Source organism: Staurois parvus, unplaced genomic scaffold (assembly GCF_062004578.1).
Source record: "Staurois parvus isolate SC_StPar_1 unplaced genomic scaffold, SC_StPar_1.0 ptg000520l, whole genome shotgun sequence".
Lineage (NCBI taxonomy): Eukaryota > Metazoa > Chordata > Amphibia > Anura > Ranidae > Staurois > Staurois parvus.
This window is the reverse complement of record NW_028318316.1, coordinates 2,090,514-2,104,355: the sequence shown is the minus strand read 5'-3', so window position 1 is coordinate 2,104,355 and position 13,842 is coordinate 2,090,514. Positions and strand designations below refer to the sequence as shown.

Sequence of the window (13,842 nt, the reverse complement as noted above, 5' to 3'; positions counted from 1 at the left end):
AACTGACACAAGACTATCCTAGCTACTTTTGGTATTTTCAAATATTCTGAATCCACAAGTTCTAATAGTTTTTCTCTTCCCTCTCCTCCCCAAACCCCCCCCATGGTTCATACTTCCTTAACCGAATATTGTGATTGTATCATTGATACAGTTTTTTTGTCTGTTCATGTACCACTGTGAACCTATGGATGTCTGTGTTCTTGTCTGCCTTGTTGTAATCAATAAGAAAAGAGTTGAATATAATTATATTGAGCTATTTATGCATCCTCGTTTATTGATTTCGTTTTTTGCTTTGTATATCCTTATAGTAAACAAAACTCCCTTTTTTTAGGGTGACTGAATATCCTTTAAAACACAATGACAGCAGCCTATGTTGGTGGTATTGATTACCTGTGTGTTATTTAACAGCATGTAATAAAACCATATACCTTTGCTTCTCTGTGGCACTTTCTTCCACGCTGTATTCACTTTAACACTTGTAATTTGTGGTGCTTGAGGCAAAGGGAAAAGGAGCTTACACAAGGTCACAGCTTGGTATTTGAGAATTCAAACTGCTAACAATTATTAACTTCCATTCACTAAAAATCAATAATAGCACAAGTGTTTCATTGTGTAATGCAATAACTGGTATTAGCAAAAAGCATTACAGGGTTAGCATAGCGGCAGCTATAATCTGAAAAGGCCATCATAATTTGTGTTAGTGATTTCTAGTCTAAATCCATCTTTTACTGTGTTTTAGTCTGGAATTAATACTGTTTTAAGTGTGTATGTGTGTGGCCAATATACTGTAGCATTTTCAAAAATTAAGTTATGCTCCCAGTCAATTATAAGAAACTCTGTGACACATTCTAAAATTTTGCAGCTTGCTAAAAAATGTTTACTTTGAGTGAAAAATACTGATTGATAGAAGGGCCCATATAGATCTATGCGTTATGTTGTACCTTAACATGGCAGAAGGATTCAATAAACATAATGTACCCTTCTTTGCACCACATTGGGCAGTATTGCTTTGGCGTGTGTTGTGGTGCACTACCGCACATGTCCATCATATATGTTTTGTCTCAGTACATGGTGCAATGTGTTACTGCTGCTCTCTGCATCTGTAGACCTTAATTACTTTAATCAGTATTGTGTTAGACATACGCCTATTGTGAAAATATGTGAATATTAAAAATATAATGGTAATGAATGGTTATTCATTCATTTAAAAGGTTAGGTGTTTAAGTCTTTAATATTGTCTATAATTATGTTCTCTGTTACACTGAGATCTGATGTGAACTGAATTTTCTGGTTGCTCTCTATTGCATTCATCATAAGAATATATGGAGAATGCATTCTGAGAAGGATCAGGAAAATTTATCTTGCAGCAAAATGTATCTTGTGTGAAACAGTAGGACAGGAGGTCTGTGAGGACATCTCCCTACTGGTAAGCATGGGGTCAGTGGCATTTGCTCTTTTAGGTGGTTGAAGATGATGTTTAACAAGGACATTACAACAATTTTTAAATTTGTACCCTTGTTTTAATTTTCAGTGTTGGATATGGCTAGACATGTGCCTTTGTATCGAGCTCTATTGGAGCTGCTTCGAGCCATCGCTTCATGTGTAGCACTGGTACCACTGCTGCTTCCACTGTCTGGAGCTAATGGAGAAGAGGAGGAGGAACAAACAGAATCGCAAGCATCTGTAGGCACCTTACTGGCAAAAATGAAAACTTGTGTGGACACATATACCAACAGATTAAGGTAGACTATTGTATTACTAATAAAATGCCCATATTAAACTATACATTTTGTACAAGATTGTCTTTGCTTATGGTATAAGAAAAATATTTTACATTCATCATTGATGTACTGTATTAAAGGAGAACTACACTAAGCACTATTTGTATCTAAAGTAGCCACCACCAAGGTCTTTATAAATTATTGAGTAGCTTTAAAACCATCCACATCACTTCTGAATCAAAAGAAGGGAGGCTTCAGATTAACTTCTAAAGCAAGCTTGTGGCTGCTGCTGTGAGCTTGTATTACCCGTTTGAATGGCCGGGCTGTAATACGTGCAGGAGTCAGTCTCAGCACAGTGCTCTGAATGGATGGCATACTCCAGTATGACGTCCATTCAGAACACAGTACACATGCACCAGTGACTTCACCGGCCTCAACAAATGTGAAACGGATACACGTTTAGGAGATATTCATATTTGTAGAGGCTAGTAACATCACCGGCACATGTTTGGACAGCATTCTAGATTATGCCGTCTATTGAGAGTGCTGTTCCAAACATGACTCCCACACACGTACGCAGGAGTGACGTCATCGTGGCCCGGCCATTCAAAAAGCTGGAGCCCCCAAACCTGGACGAAAGACTTGGTGAAGATTGAAGGGCCGACCTCGGTGGCATTGCGCCTCTGGAGGGCTTCTCTTTACGGCAAATCTGTCAAAATGTACTAGTATGACTTGAACCCCCTTGAGAAGTGAAATAAAGGAGAATAAGACCCTGAAAAAAAAACGACTGCAGCCACCACAACTAAGAATTGGTTTGCTACAAGAGTAGTTTTTTTTTCTTTATGCCATGCGAGTTTCAAATTGCATGGCAAGTTGTACCCTATTGATTTGGTTGGAATTGCACTGATTTTGAAAGCAGCGCATGCACTACTTCAAGGGCGACTTGCATAGACATGTGTCTTGCAAGTCTCACCTGAAGTTGGAATGACATCCGACTTTGAAATCGTGCAACTTCACTGGAAGTCACACAATTTAAAAATCATATCGGTGTGATCGGGGACTTAAAGTTTCTTGACCAAATTGTGCTTATTTTTGGTTTTGTGCAATAAATTATGTTGAGATGATATCAGTTTTCTTTTCCCTTTCTGAGAAATATTAATGTATTTTGAATAGAGTGGTTCGTTTGAGTCCAAATCAAGGTTTTTATTTTTTTTCTCGAGTCCAATTCTGATACCACTAATTGTAAGAAATTTAAACAGGACCTTGAGAATTTAGTTTTGTTTTTTAAGCTGCAGTATACTACATATTTGTTCTTAGGTTTAATACCCCTTTAATGGGAGCACTGGGCCACCCAAGAGCTATTTCTGGAAGGATGTTTATAAATTACAGAAATTAACATTTTCACTTCTGTTAGTTTTTTGGGGGGTTTTTTCTAGTACAATACGGCATTAGGAAGATGGTTAAAGCAGCACTCGCTGTCATATTGTGTGTTCTTACAAGTTATTTCAGCAGCCACATTTTGCCTATCTTGTGTCTCTGTAGTACTAAAGGTCCTAGCATTCCTCACTCCCTTGTCTCCATACAGCACTTAGAATGTTCTCATGACCACCTTCACATCATTGTAAAATGATGTCCCACAGTGATAGCCACAACCTCTACCTCTTGGATTGGCAGCTGCATACAGCATGTTTCCATTCTGTATCTTATTTCAGTGACTGCTCCCCACCATCTAAGAGAACTAATTCTGTAACACGTCCAGCAGAAGTTATGATTTCCATGTATTAGGCTTTTGACTTTTGCAGTTTAAAGTGTTACTAAACCCAGGACCCTGTATCCACTATATCTGGTCTCCCACAGAACATGGAAGTGCAATTCTTTTCGTAAATATAAACTGCTAAATACCTTTTCTCATCAGCAGTTAAAGCAGTCTTGTGGCTTCTATCTGTGTCCAGCCAAGCTCTAGCTAAAGCTTGTACGAGGATTGTTCTTTCTGCTCTAGGAGGATGGAAATCCCCTGACCTCTGTCTGGACAGTGCTGATTGACCCTGTGTTGATCACATGCACTCTCACAAGAAAAAAAAACCTCTCTAGCAATATACACCAAACTGAGCATGTGCATGCCTACGGTTCAGTCTGGAGATAAGTGGTGGTCGCTTGAAAAAGGGGAGGAACAGAGAAGAAAGGATCAAACAGCCTTTTTACACAATTCAGAGGATTAACCCCTTAGGTCCTACAGTTAGTATAACAAGCATGCTTTACTGCATATACAGACTGATTTTACTGTTGTGGGTTTAGTAACACTTTAAGGATTAGCCTTTCTCTACTATACACGGATCAGTACTGGCACAAAATGAAGTGATTCTGTAGGTATGTTTATCCAAGAACCAGTCTTTATGATCTGACCACCCATAGAAGATGTCATTGAGTGTGGTTTACTAATAGTGTCTAATTAGAGCTAGATTATCTACTTTATAGTTTTGCTAGGGTCAAGTAGTCTGTTTTGTTATATTAATTAACATTTGCTATTTGAAAAAGTTCTCCAAGTTAGATGAATTGGAACTTAAGGTTTTGTTTCCCCTTTACATGAATAGGATTTTCTATGATTATGCTTAGAGAAAATCTCTTTCCCCTGTTGAAAATCTCCACCAGCATGTTATTCAGGGATAGATAAATATAGTAAAATATTGGTTTGGATAATCATGTTATTGCGTGCTTTGTTTTTGAAAGACATTGTTTTGATTGTGGTGTGATGTGCCTTTTTTCTTGTTTCAAGCAAATGGCTCATAAACAGGTTGATTTAGTCTATATAATTTTTGGTCTCTGAGTGAATAAACACACTGATGTGCAGTGGTTCCTAATCAGGCATTATTTTAACTGGACACATTGGGGAGGTTTACTAAAACTGGAGAGTGCCAAATCTGGTGCAGCTCTGGTGCATAGAAACCAGTCAGGTTTTATTGTCAAAGCTTATTTGAACAAGCTAAAGTTAGAAGTGGATTGGCTACCATGCACAGATGTAGCAGATTCTGAGTGCTCCAGTTTCAGTAAATCTCCCCCGTTGCTTGATCATGTGTGCCATCTCAGAAGGCTGATTGTGGACCAACAGGCGTAGAGGAGTTAGAGTGAAAGCTGTATTTTAAATAGAGAGGAGCAACAGTTGACCATGGAAAATTGGAAGGGACAGAGAAGGCATGGAAAGGAAAGTGTGGGCAAAGGGTCATGTATGAACTGTCATTTCCTTTTATCCTTCTGTGTAAATTTGTGATACAGCTGCACATAACACACTTTTAACAAAGGGTGGGACTTGGCCATTGGAGTGGTTTCAGTTAGAGAGACAAAGTTTAGCATATGCAGGATATGAGATTTTGTGTCAAATTTTACATTTATTTGGAAGATGTCTTCACAAAGGGCCAGTGAAGAAATGCAAAAATGATAGCACTGTGGAAGATTAGGGGTGCAAAATGCCTAGAAAACAAAACCAGTGACAAGACTGCAGCTGAGGGATCATAGTTTTACGGTACCTTGCAAAGCACAGGGACCAGATTGTGTAGTGGAGATGGTATTGTGCTGAGAGATCAAGCTGGAGTTCAGTGTACACAGGCTCCGAAGTGATATGATACAGTATGTACAGTGAAAAGAAAGCTGTAGGAGGATGTAGTGCAGACAGTGGGAGAAGAGCTGGTTGCATTAAAGTGTATGTATGTACAGTATCTCACAGAAGTGAGTACACCCCTCACATTTTTGTAAATATTTTATTATATCTTTTCTTGTGACAACACTGAAGAAATGACACTTTGCTACAATGGTAAAGTAGTAGTATATAGCTTGTATAACAGTGTAAATTTGCTGTCCCCTCAAAATAACTCCACAAACAGCCATTAATGTCTAAACCTCTGGCAACAAAAGTGAGTACACCCTTAAGTGAAAATGTCCATTTGAACCCAAGGTGTCCACTGACAGGCTGACCCCCCCACCCCTTCAACCTTTGCAGCAATGCTGGCAGCATTCATACGTCTATTTCCCAAAGACAATCTGTGGATATGACGCTGAGCACATGCACTCAACTTCTTTGGTCGACCATGGCGAGGCCTGTACTGCTGCAGCTCAGTTACCACCATTCTGCAGCTCAGTTTCAGGGTCTTGGCAATCTTCTTATAGCCTAGGCCATCTTTATGTAGAGCAACAAATTTTTTTTCTTTTTTCCAGATCCTCAGAGAGTTTTGCCATGAGGTGCCATGTTGAACTTCTAGTGACCAGTAAGAGTGAGAGCGATAACACCAAATTTAACACACCTGCTCCCCATTCACACCTGATACCTTGTAACACTGAGTCATATGACACCAGGGAGGGAAAATGGCTAATTGCGTACTCACCTTTGTTGCCAGCTGTTTAGACATTAACCACTTGCTGACTGCAGATAGCCGAATGGCGGCTTCACTGCGGCCGGCCAGTTCTGGGAGGGTGTCATATGACGTCCTCCCAGAACATGCCCTCCTGCGCGCCCCGACGATTTCCATGATCGCTGTGTCCTACAGACACAGCTGATCACGTGAGGTGGTAAAAGGCCAATCACAGTGGCCTTTTACCACGTGATCAGCCATGTCCAATGACACAGCAGATCACCAGTAAATGCAGTTGCCGACTGCACTTTCCTCATGCTATCACAGCGTGAGGAAAGTACTGCCGATAACCAGATAGTTTCAGAGGAGGGATCGGCACTGATCATCAGGGCACTGATGATCAGTGCCCAGCAGTGACACCAGTCAGTGCCCATCATTGTTGCATATCAGTGCCCATCATTGTTGCATATCAGTGCCGCCTATCGGTGCCCATCAGTGCTGCCTCATCAATGCACATCAGTGAAGGAGAAAAATTACCTGTTTGCAGAATTTTATAATCGAAACAAAGACAATTTTAGCTCAATTTTTTGTTTAAAGAAAGCTCCAGTTGTGTGAAAAAAAAATGATAAAAATGTAATATGGGTGCAGTGTTGCATGACCACCCAATTGTCACTCAAAGTGTGACAGCGCTGAAAATTGGCCTGGGCAGGAATGGGGTATAAGTGCCTGGTAGGCAAGTGGTTAATGGCTGTGTGTTGAGTTATTCTGAGGGGACAGCAAATTTACACTGTTATACAAGCTGTACACTCACTACTTTACATTGTAGCAAAGTGTCATTTCTTCAGTGTTGTCACATGAAAAGATATAATAAAATAAAAATGTGAGAGGTGTACTGTGATACTGTATGTTACCCTAACATTTCATATTCCTGATGTGTCTGCTGTATCATGCACTTGTACGAAAAAGTATCCTGCTCTTTGTATTTCTTCCTTTGTATAAGAAACAATTGAGTACTGTCCGTGATACTTTTTTTATTTGCACATACAATTTTGAGGACAAGATTTCGGGGAATGTCCCCTTCTTCAAGGTCCAGGCAGTACTACTCAGTTTTAGCAGAATGTTAGGAGAGATGTGGGGGATGAAAAAAAAAAAAAAAAAAGACTAGAGACAAGACACAGCAAAAGCAAAGACTGGGGGGGTGGGAGAGAACACTCACAGAGGGAGTCATGCTTGAGGTTATAGTCATAAAACTGTTGGATAATGATTGAGGAATCCCATGTCCAAATTAAGGCCGTTATCTCTTGTGTCAAATAGAATTATCATTCTTAGTTCAAAAGTTTTTCTTTCCTGAATGGATTTGAAATTTCCTTTAAGAACTAAAATATTGAGGTCTCACAAAGTGTGGTCTGGTTGTGCGAAATGGTGTCCCACAGGTGTGCAAAAGTAATCTTCTTTATGTTCCTTGATGGTATGTCTGTGTAAATTCATCCTTGTTTGCAACTTCTGTCCTGTTTCGCCAACGTAAGATCCTTTGCTACATTTTCTGCACTGGATAAGGTACACAACATTACTGGAGGTGCAGCTGTATGATCTGGAGATAATGAAGATCCCTTTTGAGTGTCTGACACTTTTTGATGGATTGATTTGGTTGCACAGTTTGCAGCGTTTTTTATTGCAGGGTTTGTTTCCATTATTTGTGACATCATCATCAGAAGGAAGTTTCCTACTGATTAGTTTATTTCTGAGGTTGGGGGGTTGTCTGAAGGCCAGTATTGGTGGTTGCTGGAATATTTCTTTCAGAGTTCCATCCTCTGTTATGATGGGTTGTAAAACTTTGATTATTTTTCTCATTCCTTCTAGTGCTGGGTTGTATGTGGTTAATAGAGGTACACGGTTGTTTGTTTTTTTCTCTTTGTACTGAAGTAGATTTTCTCTTCAGGTTCTCAAGGCTGTGTTTATGCTGTTGTTGATAGTTTTGTCCTTGTAACCTTTCTTATGGAAGGAGTCTGCTTGTGTCCCGAGATGTTTATCTCTGTCTCTTGGGTCAGAACATATTCGGTGGTATGTAATGGCCTGACTGTGTATGATGGCACGTTTCGAGTGTTGGGGGTGAAAGCTAGAACTGTGGAGATAGTTGCATCTGTCAGTGGGTTTCCTGTATATTGAGGTATGAAGCGTATCATCCCTGATGTAAACTGTGGTGTCTAGGAAGTTGACGTGTGTGTTTGAGTATTCCATTTTTAGTTTGATGGATGAAAAGTGTTGATCAGTGAGTAAAATTGTTTTAGATATTCTTCTGTCCTTATGATGAAAATATCATCAATATAGCGATAGTATCTGTATGGTTTTTGTTCCATGCTGTTCAGTCATTTTTCCTCCAGGTCAGCCATAAATAAATTCGCATATTGGGGTGCCATTTTACTTCCCATCGCAGTACCTATACAGTGAAGATAGATGTCTTTATTGAATGTAAAGTAATTGTGTGTAAGTATGAATTCAGTGAGCTGTGTAACATCCTCAGCAGTGTTTTTGTGGTTTGGTGAGGATAAGGATCTGTGACATGCAGCTAATCCATCCTTGTGAGGGAAATTACTACATGGTAATTGCTGTATGCTGTTGATCTTGTTCAAAAATCAGTTGTGTCTTGCAGGAAACTAGCAGTATTCTTGACTAACGGTTTTAAACATTTTTTCTACAAAGCCTGAGATTTGTTCGGTGAGTGTATTCATACCTGTTATGATGGGTCTGCCTGGGTTTCCTGGCTTGTGGATTTGGGGCAGCATGTAGAAAATACATAAAATAAAATACTTAATAAATAATAAAATATTTATTTTAAAATTAGTTATTTTAATAAAATATGTATTTGAAAATACATAAAATAAAATACTTTGTGCTCCTGCCAGGCCCCCTGCTTTCCTTTTTCAAATTGACTATGCTGGACATAGAAGCACATCCTTCCCAGTGTGGTCCGTTTTCTTGTCTGCAGTCTGGGGGACAAATGAGTGGTAGGGATGTAGACAAATGAGTGGTAGGGATGTAGACAATGATAAAGAGTTTGAGTACTATTGAGTGAACAAAGGGTAATTTGGGGACTTGTTACTATCACAGTGCAAATCTCCACAATATGTTAATCAAGAGGGAGGCACATCTGCTTTCGTGCTACATTCATTCCTAGTGCCATATTCCTTTTAGTAGTGAATATAAATTTTACAATCTTGCTTTGTAACACTTACGCCTGTCACGGATCGCAAGATCGCCGCCACCAGCATGCGACAATCTCACGATCGCGACGTCCAATATGTCACAATCGCGGCGTCAGACCCCAAACCTTCTCACCAAGCTCGTGACCGAAGGACTGGCCGATCCAAACCGCGATGTGACGTGCGTAACAATACCACGCCCAGCCGCACCCTGCACAAAGATTTTCCAGCTAATGGACTACAATCTATGTACCTGTGACCTGAGCGATTGCTACTAGGTCAGGTTAATTACGCAATTAAGCCCGTCACACTGCCACCACCTCCTTTTTGATCAGAGAAAGAGGAAACTCGCAATATCGCTATAACACTATAATAATTGAAATAATCGTCTGCATAACCCGGTCATTGACACAGGCCGGTTATACAGAGAGTTAAACAAACATTAGCGTCTCTTTAAAGGCAGGGATTTGTAAATTGCAATTAAGAGTTATAGAAACCGTTCCAACACTTTCAGAAAGAGAGATTTATTACTAAAAGGGTCAAACAGGTGCAATAAAAATATTTACAGAGAAGATGTAACTAAGATATAGATAGAGATATATATATATATATATATATATATATACAGAAAACAGCATAGCACAGCAAAGAGATAACAGAGAGAAGTTAAAGGGTTAAGTTACTTGCCAGTAACCCTTTGATGTAAGCAGATCCAAGTTTTTTAGAGCAGAATGGTGCTTTGATCTCCCGCTGTTACGATGGAAAAATGGGAATGGTAGATGTCTTCAATACTACCTTCCTTAGGCTTGACCGCCTGTTTTAAAGTTTCCCAGCAGGGGGTGGTTCTGAAGTAACAAACCAATCCCTTGAGCAGGGAGGGATCGTCGGGCGGAACCCTAAACTGGAGCCCACATCTTTCTTAATTCATATTCTGGTTCATAACTTCCCAGCTGCACAAGCTACAGTCCATCCGCGGGTATTTTATTATGCAGATAATCCTGAGGATTATTTAGATACAGTCATGGCCGAAATTGTTGGCACCCTTGATATTTCTCCAGGAAATCATGTATTTCTCACGAAACGTATTGCATTAACACATGTTTTGCTATACACATGTTTATTCCCTTTGTGTGTATTGGGACAAAACAAAAAAAGGGAGGAAAGAAAGCAAATTCGACATAATGTCACACAAACCTCCAAAAATGGGCTGGACAAAAGTATTGGCACCCTTTCACAACTGCGGATAAATAAGAATGTTACAAGCATGTGATGCTCCTGTAAACTCACCTGGGGCAAGTAACAGGTGTGGGCAATATAGAAATCACACCTGAAAGCAGATAAAAAGGAGAGACGTTCACTTAACCTTTGCATTGTGTGTCTGTCTGTGCCACACTAAGCATGGACAACAGAAAGAGGAGACGAGAACTGTCTGAGGACCTGAGAACCAAAATTGTGGCAAAATATCAACAATCTCAAGGTTACAAGTCCATCTCCAGAGAACTAGATTTGCCTTTGTCCACAGTGCGCAACATTATCAAGAAGTTTGCAACCCATGGCACTGTAGCTAATCTCCCTGGTCGTGGACGGATGAGGAAAATTGATGAAAGATTGCAACGCAGAATAGTCCGGATGGTGGATAAGCAGCCCCAAACATGTTCCAAAGACATTCAAGCTGTCCTGCAGGCTCAGGGAGCATCAGTGTCAGCGCGAACTATCCGTCGACATTTAAATGAAATGAAACGCTATGGCAGGAGACCCAGGAGGACCCCACTGCTGACACAGAGACATAAAAAAGCAAGACTACAGTTTGCCAAAATGTACTTGAGTAAGCCAAAAGCCTTCTGGGAAAACGTCTTGTGGACAGATGAGACCAAGATAGAGCTTTTCGGTAAAGCACATCATTCTACTGTTTACCGAAAACGGAATGAGGCCTACAAAGAACAAAACACAGTACCTACGGTAAAATATGGTGGAGGTTCAATGATGTTTTGGGGTTGTTTTGCTGCCTCTGGCACTGGGTGCCTTGACTGTGTGCAAGGCATCATGAAATCTGAGGATTACCAAAGGATTTTGGGTCGCACTGTAGGGCCCAGTGTCAGAAAGCTGGGTTTGCGTCCAAGATCCTGGGTCTTCCAGCAGGACAATGACCCCAAACATACGTCAAAAAGCACTCAGAAATGGATGGCAAAGAAGCGCTGGAGAGTTCTGAAGTGGCCAGCAATGAGCCCAGATCTAAATCCCATTGAACACCTGTGGAGAGATCTTAAAATTGCTGTTGGGAAAAGGTGTCCTTCCAATAAGAGAGACCTGGAGCTGTTTGCAAAGGAAGAGTGGTCCAAAATTCCGGGTGAGAGGTGTCAGAAGCTTATTGATGGTTATAGGAAGCGACTGATTTCAGTTATGTTTTCCAAAGGGTGTGCAACCAAATATTAAGTTAAGGGTGCCAATACTTTTGTCCAGCCCATTTTTGGGGTTTTGTGTGACATTATGTCATATTTGCTTTTCTGCCTCTGTTTTATATTTGTTCCAATACATACAAAGGGAATAAACATGTGTATAGCAAAACATGTGTTAATGCAATACCTTTTTTGTGTGAAATACTTGATTTTCAGGAAAAATATCAAGGGTGCCAACAATTTCGGCCATGACTGTATGAATTATGAAATTATATGTGGCACGGTTCGCGAGTTCTATGTTTCGGCTCCCCTGATGGTCCGAGATAATTCGAATGATCCATCAAACGGTTCGCCTGCTCCTAGCCCATCTGACGGGATGTCTGGTTTTAACGTCTCTCATATTCCAAGATATGAAACATAGGAGAAAAATTGATTTGAGAAGTGTTCATCTAATTCTGTCACCTATGCTGAGTTAAGTTTATTAGCCCAGAATCCCTTTCAACTCCTGGGAAGGCTCTGTTATCTTTTCACGAGGTATGAAATTACACATGCAGTGTGGCACCACATGGCTCCCTGCTGGGATCTGGCCTGTGACACTTTTAACACACACACACATCTGTCACTGTGCCTCTCAGGAAGGAAGGGGGGAACGAGAATGAGGGAATAACATATATCAGGAGGGTCAATTCCTCCACCAAGATGGAGGTTGAAGCCAAAATGGTTGAACCGCGTCCATCTCTGATGCGCACGTTTGCGACAACGTCTAGTACACACGATGAGAATATTGGACGAATGATAGTTCTTTTTTTGCATTCAACGCTCATATCGAATACAAGAGCGCTATTAAGCATACGAAATTTCTTGTACGACTTGGTACAACTTCCCGTGTGCGTAGCAACATCCCAGCGTGTGATCGGAAGTGATGTTACAGTATGTATGTGTGACCCCTTTGTTTGCCACACCTTCGGCTTTACCTGGAGTGTCACTGAGTATTAATGCATTAGTCTCCACACATAGTCATTCACCCCATGTCCTGAAAACAATGGGGTTTTTGTTTTCATTTTTAGGAGCATTTTTGTTGTATAGGAAGATTTTGTTGCCCTTTCTTCTTCCTGTTGTTATTTTCTTGTTTCCGATCATGTGCAGACTTGGTCACTTATTTTTTTTTTTTTCTGACGAATACTGTACCGAATAAACAAAAATCAGTTGTTCTGTTATCTTATGAGAAACATTTTCATGCTTGTCCCTTTGGATAATTTCACATGAATTGTCATGATTGGCTCCCAAAGCAGGCTGCTTCCTTCAATCATCCCCCCCCCCCCCCCCCTCGCTGTGGAGTGACATGTGGGCTGAGTGATGACAGAGGTCACAGGCAGCCAAAGCACAGCAGGAGAGCTCCAAGCTATAGAACCCCCAACGGAGCTGGGGCCTAGCTGTCTGTTAGTTGTGCAATCTGGGATATCGTAAAAGCGTAAACCAAGCCCTTCATTGAGTTCAAAGACATTCCAGAGAAGTAATAAACTAGACACCACATTCAACAACAAAAAACATGTAGCAGAATACATTTTGACCTAAATTTATGACAACATTTTAGTTTTTTTGATATTTTTTGACAAATTTTTTAAACATTTTTTTCTCAAATGTTTTTGTTTATAGCACCAAATATAAAAAGCGCACAGGTGATCAAATACCATGAAAAGAAAGCTCTATTTGTGTGGGGGAAAAAAAAGGACATAAATTTAATTTATGTACTGTATTGCATGACCGTGCAATTGTCAGTTAAACTAGTGCAGCGCTGTATAGCAAACAAAATGGCGTAAATTGCCGAATCTATACCATAGTTTGTAGACGTTATAACTTTCACACAAAGAAATCAATATACACTTTTTGGGATTTTTTTTTACCAAAAACATGTAGCAGAATACATTTTGGCCTAAATTTATAACTAACTTTGAGTTTACTATGTATTTTTTATAGCCGAAAGTACAAAATATTGTTTTTCTACAAAATTTTCAAAAATGTTTTGTTTATAGCGTGAAAAATAAAAAGCACACAGGTAATCAAATACCACCGAAAGAAAGCTCTATTTGTGTGAAAAAAAAGGACGTAAATTTCGTTTGGGTACAGCATTCCATGACCGCGCAATTATCAGTTGAATTAGTGCAGCGCCGAGTAGCAAAAAGAG

The 13,842-nt window shown here is 40.1% G+C and overlaps 1 protein-coding gene across 6 annotated transcripts in view; it reads left to right on the top strand.

The window, feature by feature from the left end:
- BIRC6 (baculoviral IAP repeat containing 6) overlaps positions 1 to 13,842 on the top strand; it is a 407,575-nt gene that overhangs the window by 352,629 nt on the left and 41,104 nt on the right. For all 6 annotated transcript variants that reach the window (XM_089690190.1, XM_089690188.1, XM_089690192.1 and 3 more), the window contains exon 66: positions 1,532 to 1,742. In XM_089690190.1, the coding sequence (XP_089546316.1) occupies positions 1,532 to 1,742 (211 nt within the window). The remainder of the gene's footprint in view (positions 1 to 1,531; positions 1,743 to 13,842) is intronic.